This window comes from Ischnura elegans, chromosome 3 (genome assembly GCF_921293095.1).
Source record: "Ischnura elegans chromosome 3, ioIscEleg1.1, whole genome shotgun sequence".
Classification (NCBI taxonomy): domain Eukaryota; kingdom Metazoa; phylum Arthropoda; class Insecta; order Odonata; family Coenagrionidae; genus Ischnura; species Ischnura elegans.
The window spans coordinates 62,345,997-62,369,533 of NC_060248.1; the positions used below are offsets into that span (position 1 = coordinate 62,345,997).

Genomic DNA, 23,537 nt, shown 5'->3' on the forward strand with positions numbered 1-23,537 from the left:
CAATGCGGTGTGGTGTAGAGGAACTCACACTTTGGGCATAATCTACATTATCTGAACAAAGTATCATTTTATCTGTTGTGAGGTTTGTAACTGTTCAGTGTTTCGCCTGCTCTTCCTTCCTGCAGACAGCAATTTATTTTCGCTCCAACTGCATCGCATCAGTTGGTAACAATTGTGAGTTAATGCACAATTATAGTTCAGTGTTGTATTCTGCAGGAGAACCACACTTTTTGACGAATTGCATAAGTTTATCAACTAACAAACAAGGTCTCGTAATGCATCTTATTCGTTTACCAAGGTCTTATTGTACTTGGGAAGATATCAACCCTCGATTGCACCATGCCACATTCTTCTATTAATAAAAATTGAATGTGTTTGTTTTTATATACTTGAGTGGAATTTTATTGTGTATACTAGACACATGACTATGAAGCTATCCTGCAGTACGACTATAAGTACGGGAGAATAAAGAGACAAGAAATGATGGCAAAGTATGTTTTTTAACGATTACATATACATATTTTTCAATTAATTTTAATTGTAATAAATAATTTAATAGATGACATGAAAAAATTAGAAGTGTATCCTTTGTGGTTCAGCCAATGCTCTTGTTCAAAAAGGCAAATGACTGTAATAGCAATAGATGAAAAATGGTAATTCTAATAGTATTACTTTTTGGGGGACAAAAGACAATTCTTAATTTTTGAAACTTTGTCTAGAGGAGACTGCTTTTAAGACAAATTGCAGGTGATCTGGCACAATCTGAAGGAACCTAATGTATATTGCAGAGAAAATGTTCATTTAGCTTAAAACAGGCATCTTTTGATAATCAACATTTAGCGATACAGATAGTAAAAGTGCTGTTCCAGTAACTCCAAGTACACACTAAATTGATTTGTACCCTAGATACTAAGCTAAGCATAATCAACAACCAGTTGACTATATTTAAAGCATATATAAAGTCACATATATATTTACAGTCAGTAGGAGAATTGGGTCATTCACTCAGACATGAAATCATAATTCATCATAAATTTTTTAAATATGGATGGGAAAGACAAAAATTATCTTTTTAATTGGGCCATTTTCCATTATTTAACATAATTAAACCTAAGTTGCCTTGAACTTTTGATTAATTGATAACATCATTAGTATTCTGGAATATTAATTGGTCCAGAGAGATCAATTCACTGAAGTATGAACAACAAACCCTGCGAGGCTGATGAGAGTAGACGAGGATCTGAGATACAGTGACCTACATGATGTGGCAGTGATGTCATTAACTTACATATGAAATATTAAAGGCCCTCAATTTTTCACCACCAATAGCTTGAAATAGGCTATGAATCAGAAAATGGAAGAGTCTTTATTTTTCAAACTACCATAATTGGCATGAAAATATACAACCTTGGTAACTTTTTCACAGGAAAATTTCCAGTGAAAAAGTTACCAAGGTTGTATATTTTCATTTCAACATGGATTTTCACAAAGTTAAAGCCAAATCAATTGAATTCACCATAATTGACAATAAAAAAATTGGTTAGCAATGTCAATGAAAATTATGCAAAATAGAACTGGGCCATGGCCAAAAGCAACCATCTTACCTGCAGCATGCTGGATAGCTAAAGTGTTAGATTGATTAGGAGCTATGGGTGAGGTCACCAAAGGCTGGTTAGTGCTGTTAACAGGCCCACTGGCAGTAGCCAAGTGAACAGGGGTGCTAGGGGATAACACTCTGGGCTGTTGACAATATGCTGAAAGGGAATTCCTTTCGTAAGCAGATATTTTAATATGGCACAATTACTGCACTATTAAATTTAAGAAGAAACAGAATTTTAAGATTCCAGCGAGAAGTTAAAACGTACCACCACCAAAGCATTAATACACACCATTTTATGACATATCTAAGTTACCTAAGGAAAAATTAAGAAAAATACTACTACTGAATTCAAGCAAGCAACCTCAACTGAGAAATATAATTTTTAATAATACAATATAACTTCCCTATTCTCACAAATTGTAGCCAAATTCATACTAATGTTTCCTGAATGCTGAAGTAATGGTTAAACCAAGTTTCAACGACAAGGTTCAAAATTTCAGTAAACAGTATGAACACTCCTTGATTTTAAGAACAAGATTACCTGATGCAAGTCAATTAAAATCTACAGAGCTTCAAAATATGGAGATCAAATATCACTGCAATAAGTGGAGAAATATTCAATGAAATCCGAGAAAAAAAAATGGAAATTCGAATCTGTTGCATGGCTAGGCAAACTTTTGGGGGCACTAACAAAATATCTTAATCACATCCAACACACACATAAGAGAGACAGGTGTGCAGAATTTTTACTTCAAATTCATTTGATGTTTAGCATAGTGTAAATTCAAATAGAGTTCCTTAGAGACCTAGCAGGTCTGTTTCAAAGATAATAGAATACAGTTTTCTTCAAAATATAATTATTCATGAATAAGGTACAACATTAAATTGAGGTTTTCAGAAAAAATCAATCACACCCATGCCTCGTGCATAGATGGGCAAATGAGCCTCATAAGAGATAAAGCAAAACCAACTAAAAATCATTCCATTCTATAAAACATAGTCATGTCTCAAACAACTACATATTATAATGAGCCATGACAAAAATAGTTCGATTAAAAAGAGCAAATCAATCGTGGAAAGAAAATGACAGAAAGTGAACTCGCATGACCAAGAATGGTTGGTCAAAGGAAGTGTCAATCAACACTAACCATTGTTCAAAGGGGAAGGTATCCTCATTTGTTGCTGTTGTTGCTGCAGAATAATTTGATGAAGAAAGTCTGTGTGAGGAGAAGTGGCACGTGGGGATGCCGAAGCAGCAGCTGCAGTTGCAGCAGCCACTGCTGCCGCAACCTGTTGCTGTTGGGTTGACATTGGCGTCTGATGTTTAGGAGGGGGAGCCGTACCTATTCCTGCACAACACATTGATGGAAATTCGTACATGTGGGGCTTATAGCATTCACTAAATGAATATGAATTAGCCATTAACAAACTCTTTGAGCTATGCTTGTGAAAATCGAATGCTAGAATAACTTTCAGAAATGCTATTTTTGTGCACGCAGAGGGTCTTCATGCCTAAATGGTTTCACTTCAGGTCAACTGCATGGCTATGAGCCTCACAAATCTCCCTGATGAAAATAAAATAAGATTGCCATTACAGTGCCACTTTTTAATCAGCACAAAAGGCCACCAAAAATAATGTGGTGGACCCATGTTTTTGCGCTTCATGATCACTAAATGATGGATCTGCAAGTTTGGCCAAACTAAGCATATCTTAAATTCTTTCTTTGGGTTAAAAAATAATTTACTTTAAAAAAAATGTCATTTCATTAATGTTATCATCGATGCATTGATATCGGAGTTTTTACTGTGTCTATTTTTATTTACTTGTTCTGGGCTCTTTCCTTACTTCATTAGAACAATGGCAAACCCTAGATTTTAAAATTATGTTAGTTCTTTTGCACATGAGAGGGTGTGCCCATATGGGCACATTAGTCAATCTAACCACCTCACTGAAAGGCAGATGTATTTTTCAATAGTTGCGTCATTTGATTTTTTTCATGAATATGTATTTTACAATCATTGACAGTTAAGTCAGGGGATTTACTCATAGAGGTAATTCACCTTAACTTTGTTATTTACTTAAGATTGAATAAAGCAGCCTTTAAGACCAGAATGTATAGTAGCTGTGGTCCAGCCACTAAATAATACTATTTTTTGAAGAAAATAATAATATTAATTCACTGTAATAATTTTACCAAATTTCCTCTTTACTCTCATACCTGTAGCTTTTTATTTGCATAAGCTTGAATTTTCTTCTGTGAAACAGAAATCATGGAGATGAAAGTGCAGCATGAGAAATTTTCATCATAAAATATTTCAAACGACTAGTATTGAAGACAATAAGGAGTTATAAAACTCGTACCCAATCACCAAAGACATTAGATTAAAAGGAAATTGAAGTAAAATTTCAACAACAAGGTAAAACCATCATTAAGCCCACACCACAAGATTATTCAGCAAACACCCATTATTTACAAGGCAGTCAGATGAGTTAGTTTTAATTCATAAGTTAATGCTAACTATCAACTCCCATCATAATGATTCTACAAGGCAAAGAATAATTAAAACACACAAAAAATCCAAGGATGAGTGTCATAATGTAATCATACAACTATACCATTGCTAATACAGTGTTATAACAAAATTTTAAAGAGAAAATCACCAACTACAATCTGTTCAAATTATGCAACAGAATACTCATAAACATGATTACAGTTCAGTTATTATATGATAGAATCAAGAATAAATCATCCAGCAAATTTAATATGTAATGGAAGGACCAGCAGCACCAGAAAGAAACTCAGCAGATCAGTCACACTCAGAAAGATGCAGTCAAATACAAAAGAAGGTAAAATAATTTCTACAAGAAAAATATCCCTGTAGAAAGGTCGTTTTCCTAATTGAAGCCTACATTATAACTTCATTAAATGGAGATTTTGTTATGGCAGATGTTTATTACGGGACTTTTTACTCAATGCTTTATTTATGGAGAGGGCATGGGACTGGAGTTATAACTTAATTATAAGAAGGTTTCTGTAAATTTTTCCTATATGGAGCTCAGTTATACGGAGGTTTTACGGTATTTTGATCTAAAGAGACGTGGAATCTTCGAGACATGAAATATCTCTACCAAATTCTATAGTGCACCAAGATTTCATATACACTGCTGTAGTCACTTTTTCATGGTATAAGGGTGGCATTTTTTCATAAAGATGTGTACTTGAGCCACCAAAAGCCACTAAATTACTCCACTGCATGTTAAAATTTGATGCTAATTTCATGTCATTTCATGCAACAGCTAATAACTGTCTGAAAGTAATTCATGCCAATTAGATGAATCGAGAAAACATGGAAAAAACCTTTGGTGTGATTCAATCATTAGTACGACAAAAAATTTCCAGCAGGTAATAAAAAGAACTACCGTAGTAACCTAGCAGTTTGGATAGCCATTATTTTTTGACCTGTCATGAACTAGTTGCTTTTCATCCGGAGAGTTTCAGGCAACAGATTAGACCTTCTGATCACAATCGACAGGTATATTCATGAGTCCACAGAAAACTATGAAAACCAATATGATCAAGTGACTTACATACTAAGAAAATACACGCAAAAGCATACCTCTCATAATGTTCTGAGAATCAGGCCTTTGTAGAAGGTCCCTTCCAGACTGGTTTTGATTGATAACCATTTGCAGCTCAGGTGGAAGGGGAGAAAGTGAGGTAGATGGCGTTGGAGATGCAGGCAGGTTTGCAATGCTAGACAGAGGACCCAACTGCCCCTGAACCCTTTGAGAAACTCCAGCAGGTGCTCCATGGTGCAGGTGAGGAATGTGGGTATGGTGAGGTGGCTGCATATGAGCCATAGGCTGCTGGTTCACCTGTTGACTCTGAGCCCCAGCCAGCTTTGAAAACCATTCCTGATGCCTCTGCAATTGCTGCTGCTGCTGCTGCTGTTGGTGCTGATCACATAGAATAAGTGCATAAGTATTGGTAAAAATGATGAATAATGCACCATTTCCAATGTTAGCATCATCATCATCATCAGTTAGCAACCAGAAGATTAATCTGAAGCAGCTCTTCATTAATATCTCCAATCAGCTTATCTTTTAACACTTATAGAATTCTTCTGCTTCGCATCGTTAATCATCTACACTATGAATCTCAACTGAAGCCTCCCCTCCCGTTCTCAATAACTTAACAATTATTTTCATCAAACCATCGTGTCTCATCAGTGGCGTAACTATGAGGCGAGGGGGGCGAATGAGAGATAGATCCCTCCCCAAAGCCTCAGAGAAACAAAAAAAAATTTAACTATTGTCTAGCTTTGACACATAATAACTGCATCTGCTTCAAGTTAACCCCTTTACTGGGGAGCGCGTCTCTAGACGCGCACCGAGGATGTTTGTGAAACGGGGAGTGCATCTGAAGACGCACTTTAGAAAAAGATTTTTCCTTCACTGGGCAGAGCGTCTAGAAACGCAGTTCTTTCTTGCCTATGCTCTGCATGGGTCTGACATCTAGCGTGATTTTTAAAAACTCAGTTCTCATATCTGCAGGGGTACTAACATGCTTTATTTGGGTGAAGATTTTACGGTATTTTTGGGTTCAAAAAACCCCTAACGGTTCTTTTTATTGCACTTACACCTTGTCACATTTCTTAAGGCCTGGTTACACGGTACATTAGAATGTACAAGAATCTGTACATTTTTCTGAATGGTTTTCTGAACAGATTCTTGTACATTCTCATGGACAAGATCCACGAGTAGGTGGTTACACGGTACATTTTTTCGTACATTTTTTAATGCGCAACAAATTATTTCAACTTCAAATATAAACCAATGGGGAACATGCAAACTTTTTTAAAAGTACTAGAATAATAAGATCCTTACCTCAAATGTACTTGCCGAAAATTTCGCGGATGAATAAGGTTTGATAGCTGAGATATGAGTCTTTAAAAATAATCTTCATCGACTGTTTGAAAACACGTGACGGAGCGTGCGCGCGTTACATCACGGCCTGGAATCCACTGATGACAGACTGAGGAAGTGGATAGAAAAACTGTCTATTTAGGGACTCAAACGCAAATTTGGCGAATATAATTGCTGCTTTAACGTCAAACTTCGGATTGTGAATATATTGGGTTGCCAAGGCGTTGTTGAAATAAATAAAGGCGATTGTTTGGGGGGCTTTGGAAAGATTAAATTAAAATAAGTTGATTGCAGATTGTTATCTACGTTACACACCAACATCATTTGCTTAATGCAGTAAGTATATTGTAGCATGGACCTTCAATAGAAAAACGTGTGAAAACCATATAAATAGTGTATCCCATAAAACCATATAAAGTGCCCCGACGTCTAGTACCTCTATTTACTCGCCGGAGAAGTTTTTTGCTTGTGTTCGAAGGGACAAAAATAAGAGTAATGAGTGGTTGATGATCCACAGAATGGAGTCAAATATATTATCTATATTGTCAACGGGATATCCTCAACGTAAGTACACTATTAAATCAGGGTTACCGCAGGATTTTATCAAGTTACTTATTTCACTTTGTAAACAACTCTATAAATGTACCTATCATTCTACCCATTGTAGGATCAAATTATAAGGAAAGTGGCTGTTTACGAGAATAAATACTGATTACGATTAAATCACGGTGAAAAATAAGGAATGTAATGGGCGGCCGGCCTCTCGTCACAAGGAGCCCCTAACAAGGAATATTCTCAAAGTGTCTTTCGCCGATATCGTTAAAATTTTGTTGGATAGTAGTGTTCCATAATAAAAGCACATTTTCAAAATTTCTCGTGCCCTTAAGCCATGTGATATAATAAACAGGACATAATAAAGGCAGTTGAATTTTAGATTTGAAAGAGAGTGTGTCGTGATTTCTCTCTCAGGTAGGTGACTACTAAAAAAATGGTCCCCATTAAAGGGGTTAAAGTTCATTTATTAATATCATGGCAGTAACTCATTTGAGTCATTGAGGTGAGTCATTTTTCAAAAATTTTCACAGTGTTGTTGGGTTGTTGAGGGTTCCCTTCGTTGCCTGGGGGGTAGACCTCCCCCAAAACCACTCCATCCCCCCCACAAAGCATATTCCTAGTTACGCCACTGAGTCTAATGATGCGATTGATTAAGAAATCCGGTCTTCTTCCCAAAGTTTTTAAAAGACTTCTCTTTTTCTAAGTTAAAGGTCTCGTGGGTATAACCACTGTATTTGAGCTTTCGAGCTGTATGCCAGGTACTACATAGGCTGTTGCTCAACATTCCATGGCTGTTTCTGAGGGTGAAAGAGAGACCAGTGACGGCCATGAATCCTCTTGCAACAGCCGACAGGTGGGATTCCACCTTATAAAACTGCAAATACAAGACTCATCTCTCCTACTTTTCTTAGAACTTCCACATTACCCAAACAATCCAACCTTTTATTGCAATATTTATGTAACTTAAATGGTTTCAATCTGCTATGTTAGCTTTCTCAAGTTTCTGGTTTGATTCACAGCTGAATAACATTTGGCTGTTCTCACACGCACACACCAGCGAATTTGGACAGTGCTGGCACTGAATGAAATTTAATCAAATAACACTTTCATACAATGTCCACAACAGTACAGGTGCCTGCTAACACCACCAACTGCACCCAGCAATGAATACAGGATGGCAGTGCTGGCTAGGATGGCTATTAGGATGCCAGTGCTGGCTAGCTGGCAGTGCTGGCACTGGCTATTGATTTCAATTTTTATAGCAGCACACACTCACACAATAAACGAATTTACCAGAGCTAAAAAAGAGGTCTTATATTTTGATAACATCTATCTCATTTACTAACTCAGGGGAAGCACCCTAAGATAGGTATAGTCGGGTGAGGGCAGGGTTCATCCCTGACTAAGCAACAGGCATATGAATAACAAACATTCAGGGTACCTTTCACTGGGCCACCTAGCACATCAGGATTTTTGTGTTTGGGTTCACCAAAGGCTTCAACCAGGATTTGAACCAAATACCTTTTAGTCACCAGCCTGGTGCTTTAACCACTAAGCTACCATACTCCCAATTCCTCATACACCATGTACGAAATCAAAGAGTAAAAAATAACACTAATATAAAACCAATACAAAACACCTTATCATTTCTCTGCATTTGTACTTCGACAAGCAAAGAGAGAAAATGATAATTTCTGGAATCTTCCTTTGCTTGGAAAAAGTTGAGGAACAAAATTATATTCCATCAAAGCATTCATATTAAATTTACAGAGCCACACTTAAGAAAGGAAGATCTAGCTACGATTATGCCATCCTGTTGATGAGGCTATTCAGTTTTAGTTTCAGGAGCCTTTCAACATCAATAGTAGAGATGTGCGAATAGTATCCACGAATACTCGGATACCTCGAATACTAGAAAATATTCGATATTCAAGTTCTCGAATAATTATGCTAAAGGTACGCTCTCGAATACCTCAAATACTTTGAATTTCGCTCCATACACTGTTGCACGCACGTCGTTGGTAGTTGACTTAGAAAAATATAGAGAATGTAAACTCTAGTCATTTAGTGCATGCAGCAGCGTTGTAGGCAAGTTGACGAACTTAGATTACGGATTAGAGCGGCGAAAAGAGTTCGATGTGGGGAACCGAAAATGATCGGGTGAAAAAATTTGAAAATCCCAGGTTTACCCCACCAGGAGACCCTCAGTGCCGTGGGACAGTAACTACGTAGCATAATTCCCAAAATCCGCTGCCCCCTCCATCCATCAGTCCTCGGCCCCTCCTCTGATGCTTTCCTCCTTTCCGAAATCAAACAAAAGGCCCCAGCTCGCGCAGGGTTCGTATTACGAAGACCATGAATGAAAAGCTTCAAAATAAAATATAGTTCCAGGAGAACAATAGAATCATGTTTCACCCTTCCTTCTTTCTCCCCCACTGACATTTTTCTGCCCACCTGCTTCGAAGTTCCCCATTTCTTGAAGTCAACTGCCGCATGAGTCATCTATTAGCCCAAAGTTGTCTAACAATGACTTTCGTCAATTGATATTACACCTTTATTGGATTGAAATATTAGTAATGTACGCGTAATTTAAAAAAGAATAAAACCAAACGCAACATATTTCTGACATTATTTAAGCATTTTACGCAAGGAAATAAATGTCAAAATACGACGGAGACTTACAATTAGCATTCTGGCAAAACTTGATATCCTCGCAGCTGAGCTACTCGGAAGTTGATGCAGTATTTTTTCCCGAAAACATACATCAAGTTACAATTTATGAGTTATGCTATAAATCTCTATTGTCACAGACGAACGGATATTTTCTCAGAATATTTGGTTTCTACCTGCTAACAATTCGAATTCATCTGCTATCTTGTGAGAACTTCCAAAGATGGATTGAAAATAATTGAAGAAAATCCGGTGGAGAAGTGCATGTATGTGCAAAATGCCTCGGATTGTACGCTAGCACTTGACAGCAGGAGCAGGGGTAAAGCGAGCTACCTGTTGAAAATAAGAAGTTGGATGAAGCTGAGTATCAGATGGGCGTGCCGCTGAAATGGCGTTTGGTAGATAAGAATGTATACATCAGACAGAATTCCATCGTAGCAGTGTAAATGCCAAGACAGCATGCAATCATTTTTTCGCGAGATGGTGTGTCCCCTTAGAATATTTGAAAGAGATGTTAGTTGAATCAACTATATGCCCAAATTGTTTCCATAAAATCAAAATATTCCATTAATCAGCTAAATCCCTGTTTGAATCCTATAAACGAAATCACAATTACTCGCCAAAATCTTTGGTTTCCTCCTGCAAAGGCAACCTAGTCAAACATTGCCGCATTCACCATTTTTTTCATCCATCCATATTTCGTTCTATAGGAGTTGATCAAGGTTCTTACACGAGTTTGACGATATTGCTTCCTATTCAAGGATATCTGAACTTACTGGCCTCGACAGCTCTGTAACCAAAAGTACTCAACTCGTCATTCGTAAAAGTACTCGAAGCACTCGAGTCGAATACCAACTACTCGCCTCAAATGTTTGAGTACTTGGAAATCCCTACTTAATACTCCTCTTTCACCATTCCTCAGGTACTGAGCACTATAATTATCAATAAAGTATTCTACCGACTACAGTAAATTTCTATGGAGTACTTAATAAGCAATCTGGGAGCGTCCCTTTCCTTCAAGCATGTCCCTCTTCAATTCACCATAACGCCTACTCCCTTTCATTTTATTTAAAAATCCTTTTCTCTTCCTTCCTCTCCCTCGTTCACCTAACATTCTACAATCAATGATATATCATGGTGCATACCTGTTGCACCTGAAGGAGCCTTACAACGAGATCAGGAGGAATCATGGATTGCTGTAAAGGAGAGGGTCTTGGGGCAGCTGGTCCACTTCCCAATTGTGCAGGGGATGGAGCTAAACCTCCACTTCTTCCCAGAATACCTTTAAGAGAGTGATACACAACATGAAATTCTCTGCTATCACAAATACTTCCAAAATTAAAAAAAATAATTATAATACATAAAATTTACATTCAATAATACTATACATTTACAAAAATTAATAGATTTCAAAGAATTTTTTTTAAATTTAACTTTAAAACATTATAATCCCATATGGCAATTAAGTTGCCAGAGAAAATGCATATTTTTGAATAGATCCCTTAACCAATAGCCAGAAAATCTCAACAATCTTAAATGAGAGTATTAGGAATAGAAAGTAATATGATAGTTCTTTCCTTACAGAGAAGGATTTGATCTATTTGATCCAAGTTCCTAATAAACGATTTTCCCCACACATGAAAATATTAGTTTATTATCAAAAAAATTAGTTTCAAAGAATGGAGTTTTAGTTATCCTTTTATGGACCTCCAAAATTACAAGCCTGTACAAGAAAGCTATCTACTATTTGAAAAAATTGTGTACTGTATTAACCAGACATTAACTAATAATTACATCAGCATTGAGATGTGAAGAACACTTTTATGACAAAATTTTGCTACAATAAACTGCTTCCTGTGGTCCTTACACACACACAAAATACACACACACACACACACACCCACACAAAAGTACAGCAGACTCCCGATTATCCGGCTGCGGTATATCCATGTTGCGGATTATCCGTGCACGATTTCCACTCTCGCTCAATATTTTCCACGATCTTTATAAAAAAATAAGACACGAAATCACCAGAATTACAGCATTAATGCTACTGTACACAGAGCTTATTATTTCCATTATAATCCCCTTCGTAAAACGGAAGCGATCGCACAATGCTGCATTCAGGGGAGCACCATGTTCCTGTTTTCCAAGCCTCACAGTGCACGACCGCGTTCCGTGATCAGGGATACATGTCCAGCAGCAGTTGCAATCCGGGCAACTTGTGCGAGACGCAACTAGGTGGCGTGGTGGCTGACAAGGTAGTTTCCGACGTCGATCAGTGGTTTTGAAGCATTCGTGCAAACCAATTTCCTGTACCCGTGATCACACAGTCACGGATGTGAGGTTTTCGAAACCAGGCCTCACATGGAGCATTAATAATACGAGTACAACCATGTTATCGTCGCTAAAAAGATTGCGAACTGGCAAAGAAAGCTCTCAATGAGTCTGGGAAGCACTCTTAAATAACAGAATACCGTATTTCTCCAAACATAGTCCCCCCCCTAATTTTGAGGCTTCAGTTTCGGGAAAAAATGCGTTTGAATATAGTCCCCCCCATTACTTTTACCTTGAGCATTTTTGGAAAAAAATAAGGGGGGACTATATTCAGACATATACGGTAACTGCATAATTAATAATGTATTGCTTGTTTTACGTAAATTATGAACATTACAAGACATTAAAGTACGGGTTATCCATGTTTTCCGATTATTCGTGAGGTCTCTCCCCATCATTAGCCCAGATAATCGGGAGTGTGCTGTATAGGGAATGCCATTTCCCATCTCACTAATAGAGGGCAAAATTATTTAAATTCAGGCCATAAAAAAGTCCAACACATACATGCAAGACAAGTGGCAGGGAATAAAAAAAAAATGCATACCTCCTAAAATGCTAGGATCATTTGGTGTTGGAGCACCAGGTGCGGCACCACCAGCCTGGGAGACTAAATTGCTGGACTGCTGAGAGCTATCTTTATTGCCCAGCATCTGTAATTAAGAGAAAATGTACTCAACAATTTTTCTTCAAATTCAACTTCACCCACTAAGCTGAGGTCTGAAACACAATAATTCAATCCATAACCAGCATTAATTAGTTATTTATACACATAACCAAGCAAATTAACGTTGCAAACATCCTTGAAAACAAATATTTACTTATGTGATCTTAAACATACTGTACTAAATATTAACCAGGCCTTAATTTACAATATTAGTAGCACAGAGATGTAGCAAACTTCTATAAAACAAAATTTCACCATTACAAACTGTTTTATTAAATAAATTAGCTCTTATCCAGCAGCAAAAATTTATCTAATTAGAACCAGAAAAATGAAAATCTTAGAAGTGGACTTAATTATGTCTTCAATTTAGGCTTGATAGAATTGAGGTAAAAAATGAAACTTTAAAAGGGTTAAATTTTGATAGCTTTCCCAATTTTTTTGGTTAAAAGATAAAGAAGCCTCAGCTGTAATGTATTTGCCACAATTTCAGCAGCAACTTCCAAAACAAAACATAATTAAGAGGTAACCAGCTCCAAGATAAATGATACTTAATAATGAAAGCTTTGCATCTCTAGGTAGATTAAAACTTTGGTATGTAATTAATGCTATTAATTGGAAAATTTTAATAAAAAAACAACAATGGTTCAAAAAATATTTTTCACAAAATCAATTATTAATAGCATTAATCAGCGAGTTATTAGTACTAAAGAAACGAAATAAATACACAACTATAAATACATAGTTATTTAAATCACATAAAGAGTAGTCAGCTACTACAAACTCAAGAATCATGATTATCTAACATATTCCAGGGTGCAAAACAATCTCTATGTGCCAAAATGCATTGATAAATGCTACAGAATAGCTGAAAATTGACCAACTGATGGCATGCTTCTACACCAGCCATTACAATAAAATTTCTACAGGCAATCATTGTAGCAACAGTATAGTCACAGAGCAAAAATTAATTTTACCGTACACCTCATTCTTAATATATGAATTTCAAGCATTTAAATTAAGAAAGCACTCACTACATAACCCAACTTTTTTCTTTCAGCGCTCACAAAATTTCATTAGGCGATCATAAATTAATATTAAATTAATGAGCTGCAACTTCATTTAAAAGCAATTACTTTTTCATCAAACCTGACTTCAGCTAATCATTAAAATACCAAACTATTAGTGGCTCAAATTACAAGCAGATGATATTACTCAAATGAAGGGTGACCCCTAAAAAGTTAAAATTTTGTGCCATAAATAGGTTAATAAAAACATTAGTCAGGATCTCAAATAGCTGGGAACTTGAAAAATGAGAGGTACAGAAAATGTTAATAATTACTATGCTTCCCATAATGCAACAGCACAATTCCTAGGTGCCAAAAATTAGCATTTTTATTCTAATCTGAAGAAGGTATTACATTGCTGGATAAACTAGTCTCACAGTAATATAAACCCAAGTGATGAAGATTTATTTTTCATTCAAAGTTCAAGACAATCTCATTATTAATCATTTAAACTATCCATCACAATGAGGAAACTAACAGCCCAGAATGAAACACAATTTACATTTTTTTAAATAATAACAAAAAAAAAGAGAATTCATCAAACATTTTGTGAACAAAGGATGCCAATACATCCACTGAAGAGTAAAAGTAATTCCCATACAGCCACTCCATAGAATAGTTTGTGCTAAACATATTTCTTAGGCAGATTAGCATGAATTTGAAGATTAAGGTCTGTATTCCAGAACTCTGCTAAAGACTGGTCCTCATTCAAACACGATTCAGGTGTGACGTAGGTATTAGGTATCCTCATTAAAGTCCCAAAGTTTACTTTACAGTTTACAACTTGAGTTTGACCTCAAATAGTCGCCAAGTTCCAAAATGTACACAGCCATTGCCTTTTAACACCACTGTTTTTTTAGATTAAATATCTCAAGTAAAAATAATTTCACGTGTGTAATTGCACTCCAGTAATGCCAGATTTGATGAGCAGGATACCATGACTGACGGAAACCTGTTATTTTTTAATTTTCACAACAATTTCTCAATCTCAAATGAACTGACTTGTATGATGTTAAGTCTGGTTTTTTTCTCAGTGAACAATGGCAGTGAAGGTTTCTTGGGTCTCACAATCTGGGTAAGGTCTTCCATATCTCCTTCTGACGTTTCGACGAGTGAGTTGTACATTGAAATGTCGGAAGAAGACATGGAAGACCTTACCAAGTGTGAGATCTTGAGAAATCTTCACAGCAATTGAATGGTAGTTAGTTTTTAAAATACAAACTCTGACTCGAGCTCAACTGAGTTTGAGATTTGAACCACCAAGTTCGAGTGAGGACTCAAGATTGAGCAGGTTCTGTATTACAGCCCCAAATCTAATCCAGGGATTCAAAATTTTATGAACTCTAAATAAGGTATTTGACTAATCAATAATATTTTTTTCATTTTATGTAATACATTGATTGTCAAGTCAGCCAAGACATAAGAAATGTGTGTTGATTTCGGAGATATTGAGTGGACTCAAATCTCGTTAAATTTTACCACAAAAAACTCGGATAGTGACGGCTAAAAATATCTATTTTAAAATATCATAAAGAAAAAATCCGTTGGTGAAAAAGAGGATTAAAAGTAATAACTTTGCTGAAATCATTGAAATATGTTGCAGTAACTGGGAATTTACATGTAGCAATGAATGGAATTACAGCGCCCTCTGCAGTGTAAAATACTTCCTTCATGTAGTATAACGCGTTGGATGTTGTAGCGTGGGTTGGAGTAAAATTGCTATTACACCAATAAATATCACCATTGAAGGTGTTGCAGCGGTAAAGCACTGCTGTAAATTGTGCCCACTTTTTTTCTTGAAGCATCAAAGTGCTTTAACATTTATTTTTTTTACACTTTTCTTGGAACTAACTCTGGATGGCCATAAGTTGGACATTTGTTAGTTGACACTCTGTAAACATCAAGTATAAATATTCTAATTTTGGAGCCAGTGTACAACACACTGTAACCAGTATTCTAACTAGCAACGATTCAAAACAGCAAATATTGAAATTTTCATAAACTTGGGTTGAGAACAAACAAAAATAAATCAAATGATAAAATAATTACACTACAAGCTTTTACCATCACAAATAGTTACATAGGAAACATTACAAATCATTAGAAAAATCATACTGGTTTATCACCTGAGTAACCACAAGTATTGAAATTCTTACAGACAATTAAATATTTATTGTGACTTGATTAAAATATTTAATGATTGATTCACCATTTTAAATCACAATTAATTATCTAGGAACTTTATCAATGCTTGATTGGAACTCAAATAAAAATACTCATGGACACCCTATTAGGCCATGCATTGCACAATTCCAAGTGAAAGTGTAAATGACTTGAGATAACAAGAAACAAATGAACTGAGGAAGAACACACTGAAAAGTTAATGCAGCTCAAGGAGTCAGAGATAAGTAGCATGAAACTAATCTTGCGATATAAAAAAATGGTTTCCACATTAAAGCTTGTTCTTTCAACGCCATATGCATTGCCCATGAAAACTTTACCTGCAGAATACCAAAATGCTGACCCACTCCATTTGCGGCCGGAACGGCCTGACCGCCAGACATTTGAGCAAGCTGAAAGAAATGCACACCAGACACATCTCAACTGAAAAGTATTCATTTGCTCTTACTAGCTTAAAATGCAACTTAATTGTAAACGTCAAAATTTAAGCAAAAGAAGCAATGCTCCAAAACATTCCAGCAAAGAAAAACACCCATGCTAGGCATGAATTCTTACAAATATGATGAGAATAGATATTTACGGAAAACAAACATTAACTGACCTATTGAGTTTGGAAAACTGAGCAAATATTTATCCAAAATTAATCTCTTTGAAAACCTGAAGAATTTTCTGAAGGTAAAAATTTATTAATTAAAATTCAGTCATGACACTACAAATTATATAGAGCATTTTCATAAGATAACAATTTTTAAAAACATTTGAAATTAATTAGTATGCAATAAAGTTTTTTATTTATTGAAAAATTTCTAATTAAAGATAAAAATAAGTATTTTAAATTTTAAAGTGTCATGTAATCGTCATTTTACAATCAATTACACAAATGAGGTAATTAACTGTGACAGAAAAAAACTTTACTCTCATTACGTTGGAAAGTGGAATTCCCAATTCTAAAAAAATCAAAATCCCAAATCTGAGGAGGAACATATATCTATCATCTGTAGGAAATTTTGAAATGACTCAACATGGCTATATTCATATGCCGAAAAAGTAAGATAATTTCCATAAGTACAAAATTGTAAAGGTCAAAGCCAAAATTTCTAAATTTATGACAAGAAAAATTGATGTTAATGAAATATTGAATTTCATGCATGTAAATTATAAGTTTTGGAAAGAAATTACCATATTATAAATTATTTCATTCCATAATTATGTTGTGTAGTTTGAACTCATAGTATCACAGAGGTATTCCAAGAAATTACCGTAATACCTTAAGTTATAAATTGAAATCTAGACATGATTACGAAGACTATATTTTTTTTTAATTTGAAACAAGAAATAATTTTCAATGGCATATTTTCAAAGCTCATTAGTTTTCACGGCAGTTATCTCCATCCTGCAAAATTAATCCTTCACTTCCACACATGTCACGGGATTGTATTCCAAAACTCAACTAAGATGTGTATTTCATTTGAGAATTACTATAATATTTTGTATTCCAGACAATGGGTAATGTTGCCCAAATTAACAAGTTACAAGGAGTTAACGTCTTGCGACAAGTAGAAAAACACTGAAATTTGGCTAAAAATTTCTTTCCAAATTGAAAGTTTAAATTACATTCTACAGAAGTGAAAAACACAAAGAGTAACATGTAAAACACACTGACAAACAAAACTGATTTGTACATAAGCTCCAAACTACTTGCCATCCAAAAATTCCAACAAAAAACAGAAAAGAAGATACCGAATACAGTTGCTAAATACATAACTATAAATCTGATTTAAAAAAAAAATGTTTTCCAACAAGACGAGAGGAAAAATCTAACTGTCAACATCTACGAAAGGTACATTCACTACATATGAAATTCTACAAATTAAGTAATAATTTGATTATAAGAATAATTGGGTGCAACCACACCTGCTTGAAATGTGCAAAAACATACCAACTTCTTGAAGGCAGCTAACTCTTCATCAGACTGGGCAGATGTTGACGAGTCGAAATCCGTAACATCTGCTTTCATTCTGACCCTATTACCACCAGGTACCACTGGACGGCTGACAGCACTACTTCTGCCTCCACTACCAACAGCTGAGCTTTGCCGCAGATGAGCTTCAAGTTCCTCTACACTTTGCAACTTACCAGACACCTCTGGAAAGATGATTAGAAATAGAAGAAATGGAAAGAAAGAGAATAAATAAAATATTACGACCACAACAATATTTTATGGGATACAATTGCTGCAATCTAATACAATAACTTAACATTAGGCAATTAGTTTGCCACATAAGAAGATGAACTGGCTTTAAAAAAATGAAAGTTAGCTTCATCAATTTTATTCACTCATTCTAATGAACCACCATTTAATTCCTTATGCAGTTACAGTTCAGCCAAAACAATGATAAGCAGATAATGAGTTGTTTGAAAAAAAAATACGATGGGCAGTTACTACTTTGATGACTTACTAAAAATAAAAATACTAGATGTAGAAGAGATATCCTCATTGGTTACTCGGCAATTTTTAAGACCTAAATTAATATGAATAGGTATCACTTATACTGCCAGATAGTACTTGTAGATTTGGGAGTAAGCTGTTTGCAAATCAAACTTATAAGTAATACCAGAGGGGAGAAATACATCCTCAGTAATACATAGAGCATAATTTTTACTTTCCATAGGTATTTTTATAACTTTTTAAAATTACTAAAATGTTAACAGGGCCCTTAAAAATGCACATACACACAATTTCTCATTTGAATTCCAAAATTGGCACAGAAATTGAGACTTTTGCTCGGTGAAAAGGCAATTTTGCAAAAACGGCATTTGATGATAGACCATTGTTATGAAACCATTTGGCTTGTCTCTTTAGCAGGGACAGACCATCTGAAGCCATAGCAATGGTGACAGAAATGGGCAATGTGGATATGAAGAAGCAGGTAAATTTCTAAAATCTAGAGATAAATAATATTCTTAATTGCCACTATTACTGCAAAAAACTAACATAGATCTTTTAGACTTATTCTCATTATCAATGAAATAAACTACAGTAATTTTTCATGGGAATTCTCCATTCTCTTACTTTAATAAGCCCACTGGCCATGGTATTGCAAACAGTCATCAAAGGATCTCATATCATCATCAATATAGGCACAAACTTTATCATACTCACCAAGATCTTTGATACTTGGAGGTTTCATCATTCCAGGGGCAAGATTATCAGGCTGCTGCGTCTGATTCTGATTCCTTAGTTGATTATTTCCCCGATGTAGCATTTCCAGAAGAAGAGATGGCTTGCTCGATGAGTCTTGATCTTGCCCCCTTATACCACCGCCTATAGTGGTGCTGGCAGCAGGGGATATAGGTGCAAAGTAGGAATCTGGGCCACCCAAAGATGGGATTACAATATTAGGCTCAGTGATTTCTTTTGGTCAGGTTAATGGGAGTCAAGGTTAGATAAGGTAATAAGGTGGCCCAATGGGTGGGAGGAAGAACAAGCATTCCAGTTTAATTTCAAAGAACAAAAGGCAAAGTTTTCACTGTAGAGAGAGAGCCTGATTACGCCAACCAATCAAGTCTCTAGAAGGCTAACCGAAAAAAAATTAGAAATGCTGGCATGCATCTTGAAATCAAGCATCGGCAAGTACACCACCAAATTCCTATTAAACAACAATGCTTCTTTTGGTTCAGGGAATAATATCAGAGAATTATATTATCAACACTAGAACCTGACACCTTCCTTGGGAAAAAAAAGAAAATAAAAACCCTCTAGCTCTCAACAATGCTAAAAATCCAAACTTAAATATTCAAATAACATGTTTTTTGGAGAACAATTATGAAAATAACATCATCTTTCTAAGTTTTCCATTCTAATTTCCACATCTTTAATCCAATCCTTTCTTATTTTAATATTTCATTCCATTAGTAGAGTTAATCAATGGTGATATCAATAGATTGGCTCACTGTTAATGGCCCTAAACAATGAATAGAACTGGTATCTATTTACCAGACAAGAAATTATATTTTCTGCTTCAAGTACTTAAAACTCATCAACCTCTGAATGTTACCAAGCACTTCCATGATAGCTCAAAAATTTATCTTACATTATATATTATCTAGCCATATCCCTGCAACTGAAGTGCCTATCTCATTTTCATAGAATAAAACTGCTCAGAAGTACTCTCCTACCACCTACAATGGCACCTCACAAGTTTAGAACAGGAATCATGAATAACTCTGCATATTCCTGCACATGTGTGCACACAATTGCCTTCTCTTTCAGTAACACTACTTATATATAGCCGCAAATATTGACAATTTAAGGACTAGAATTTTTAAATAAGCAGCTTATTGTAGATAATAATAATTGGAGGGGAGTGATAGAAAATCTCATTTTTAAGGTTTATTTTACAATGAAAATATCACACTGTACTTTTAATTGTAATTTAAGGCAGCCACAGCATCACTTTTTGGCTAATACAGTGAAACCTCTCATTTACAGCCTCCTCCTGCTTCAGAATATCAGTGATCTGAGTCTTATGCACAGCAAATGTAGAACTTATTTACGGACACCATTCTTTTCTTCATACATGTGTACCAACACCTCCACTTCCTCATGGAAGAAAAGACTTTTATCCTTTGACATCACATTATAAAATCAAGATGCTCTTTGCACCAAAAACACGACCAACTGTCACAATGCTGTGTGTGACAGCTAGGTTTCACAGTTACAGAGGTTTGAAAGGTACTGAAAGTACAAGGTACAGTAGACTCTCGTTAATACGAACAACGTTGTTACGAAGTTCTCGTTATTACGAAGCAAATCGTTGGTCCCGTCGAAAAGGCCTATCCAAGCTATAGTAAAAGAAACGTTATTACGAAATTTTCGTTTTTACGAAATTACGAACCTAAGTCCCGGTCCCGGCGGTTACAATATGAACTTTATTACGAAGTTACACGCACAAGTCACGGCATTTAGGTGGATATTCACTACACTTAAGTTTTAATAATCGCGCCACGTTTAAGTTATTCTCGTGTACTATGCTTAAGAGCGTCAATTATGGTTCTTTATTCAGTTTACGCGCTACATCATATAACAGCCTTCATTCCTGTGAAGTCGTGGTGACCCACTCATAACCGTTAGTAAATTGGATGTACAGTCAATCCTCTTCCTATGCACATTCGATGTACGAATTTTCAGAAATACGAGCATTCAAAACTTTCAAATTTCAAATTTGGCGCCTTTCGATTTGGCCGATACTACGCGGTTTGGCGCTGTGAAACTCTCACTGTAATCACCATCTGAATAAGGTATCATTGAATCTGGTTTGAATTTAGGAACTGTTCAGCGTTTCGCCCGTTCTTCGTTACCGCGGGGAGACATTTTTTCGGCTCCGGATGCATCGCAGGCCCCGATGGATCAGGTCACCACAATCGTGAGTTAGCGCATACGTGTAATGCAGTGTTGCATCCCGCAGGATAACCGTACTCCTCGATAACTTACATGCAGTCCGGCTGGCGAGGGGTGTCCGATTACGGCACAATAGGAGGGGTGGATAATCCTGCGTCAGCACGGTTTAAAGCCAATCGCTGTCCCCCAAACGCACCTCACACCCCCGTCTAGTCATACAACGTTGTCAAATGCATATTCGAGCACCGAAATAAGCCTGACCAACCAAAATAAGCCCATTCTTCGAATCACAAGAACAAGTAATTATCCCTCTAGGTCCTTCACGCTCGTCGTCCCTTCCGGTTATTTTCTTCATGGAACACTTTGCAAGCGTTTCCCTTTCTTACCTGGCTCCCATACCCCCTACCCAGCCCATTGTCTGTTACTGGACAACTCTCGGTGGCCGGACTGTAATTTTATCAACCTTGGAACAAGGTCTTGGGACGCATCTAGTTTGAACATCGGAGTTCATGTGTTCGGGAAGATATCAACCTTCGATTGCGTCATGGCGCTGTCTTCTGTTGAAAAACTGAAACGAATTTTCTTGTTTATATATATTTCCGCGTAATTTAATAGCGTTTATATTACACTATTTCTTTTGACGATTCTTAAAAGAAACGTTCTTACGAACTTCGTTATTACGAACCTCCGATTTTTCGGCCCCGTGAACTTCGTAATAACGAGAGTCTACTGTATATTCATAAAGTGAGGGCCATTTGGTCACAGGAAAAAATATACTCATATGAAACACATTTTATTGCCACTTTCAGTCGGCTACAAACCTTCTTCTACACTTCTCTATATAATCGCCATTCACTTCTAAGCATTTTTCGTACCAGTACCGTAAGGTAAGGACCATACCGTGGGTGGTCAAAGAGTTCCCAACAAAAATCTTGAATTTTCTGATTGGTTTTGACAGCAGTGTGAGCCTGTGGCTTTGTCCAATTGGTTAAACTCTCAGGCGGCAAGGTTCAATAAGAAAATTCAAGATTTATGTTGGGAACTCTTTGACCACCCACCGTACAGACCTTACCTGGCACCTAGGGACTATTTCCTCTTCTTGCACTTGAAACAATGGCTCGGTGGATAACATTTTGAAACCGAAGAGGAAAGCAACAGCCTTGTCAATTAGTTCAACCCTCAGACAGCGAGCTTCCATGAGGAGGGGTTAAGGAAGCTGGTGCAGCGGTACGAAAAATGCTTAGAAGTGAACGAGGATTATAGAGAGAAGTGGAGTAGGTTTGTAGCCAACTAAAAGTGCCAATAAAATGTGTTTCACATGTGCATTTTTTTTTCTCTGACCAAACGGCCCTCACTTTACGAATATGCCTCATACATGATTTGTCGAAAGTCCTTACGAGTTCTACATCCAACAGTAGAAGGTATATGGCATTTGGCTGTATAAAAATCATGTGCAGCCGATTGCTTGAAGGCAGCAGTCACCCTACGTTCGTCTTACTGAGACCTCCTTCGTGGACATGATCTGCTACCCTTCAGCCAAGGCTTCCGAGAGGCACTCCTATGCTTGAATTTCCAAAATTCATTCCAGGACACCCTTTTCTTTACTCCTCCTCCGTAAGTTGTGTTATTTATAGCATGCTATGTACCAATCATAGGTAACCACTAGTTGGATCCAGGATTCAATGCATGTCTGGACAAGATGCTCTAAAATTTTGTGTTAGGAATTCCAAGAATGCATTTCATAACACTCATTTGTTCATTCCCCAAATGCAAATTGTTGTATCTTCGCTGGTTTCGAAAATTTTTCCATTTTCTATCCCCTGGCAAAAATTAATACAATTTTTATAATAAATAAAGCTTGGCTGTTCATTTGGAAAAAGTCTGAGCCTGCCTAGAGACAATAAATACGTAGTGAGTTGAAAGCCCTGGTGGTTTTATGCATGATTTTCAAATTTGAGTTAATTACACATCATAGTGAATAAAAGTCTAGCCGAAAGGGTATCGATGGCATTCTTGTTGTAACTCCTCCTATCCCTTCAATGGTACCATATTGAACCTTACCAATACATAGTATAATTTTGATGAACGAATTCTTCACAGAATGACAGCCATTTGAAAGTTAATATTTCACTCACATT

General features: G+C 36.3%; 1 protein-coding gene across 9 annotated transcripts in view; it reads right to left on the reverse strand.

Moving 5' to 3' along the window:
- Positions 1-23,537, reverse strand: part of LOC124155907 — a 109,564-nt gene that overhangs the window by 28,754 nt on the left and 57,273 nt on the right. For 4 of the 9 annotated variants that reach the window (XM_046530104.1, XM_046530110.1, XM_046530106.1 and 1 more), the window contains 8 exons: positions 19,162-19,413; positions 17,938-18,143; positions 16,319-16,390; positions 12,634-12,739; positions 10,898-11,034; positions 5,219-5,558; positions 2,749-2,949; positions 1,605-1,754 (listed from right to left, as the gene is read on the reverse strand). In XM_046530104.1, the coding sequence (XP_046386060.1) occupies positions 1,605-1,754; positions 2,749-2,949; positions 5,219-5,558; positions 10,898-11,034; positions 12,634-12,739; positions 16,319-16,390; positions 17,938-18,143; positions 19,162-19,413 (1,464 nt within the window). The remainder of the gene's footprint in view (positions 1-1,604; positions 1,755-2,748; positions 2,950-5,218; positions 5,559-10,897; positions 11,035-12,633; positions 12,740-16,318; positions 16,391-17,937; positions 18,144-19,161; positions 19,414-23,537) is intronic. The other 5 variants (XM_046530105.1, XM_046530107.1, XM_046530111.1 and 2 more) reach the window with 5 other exon arrangements.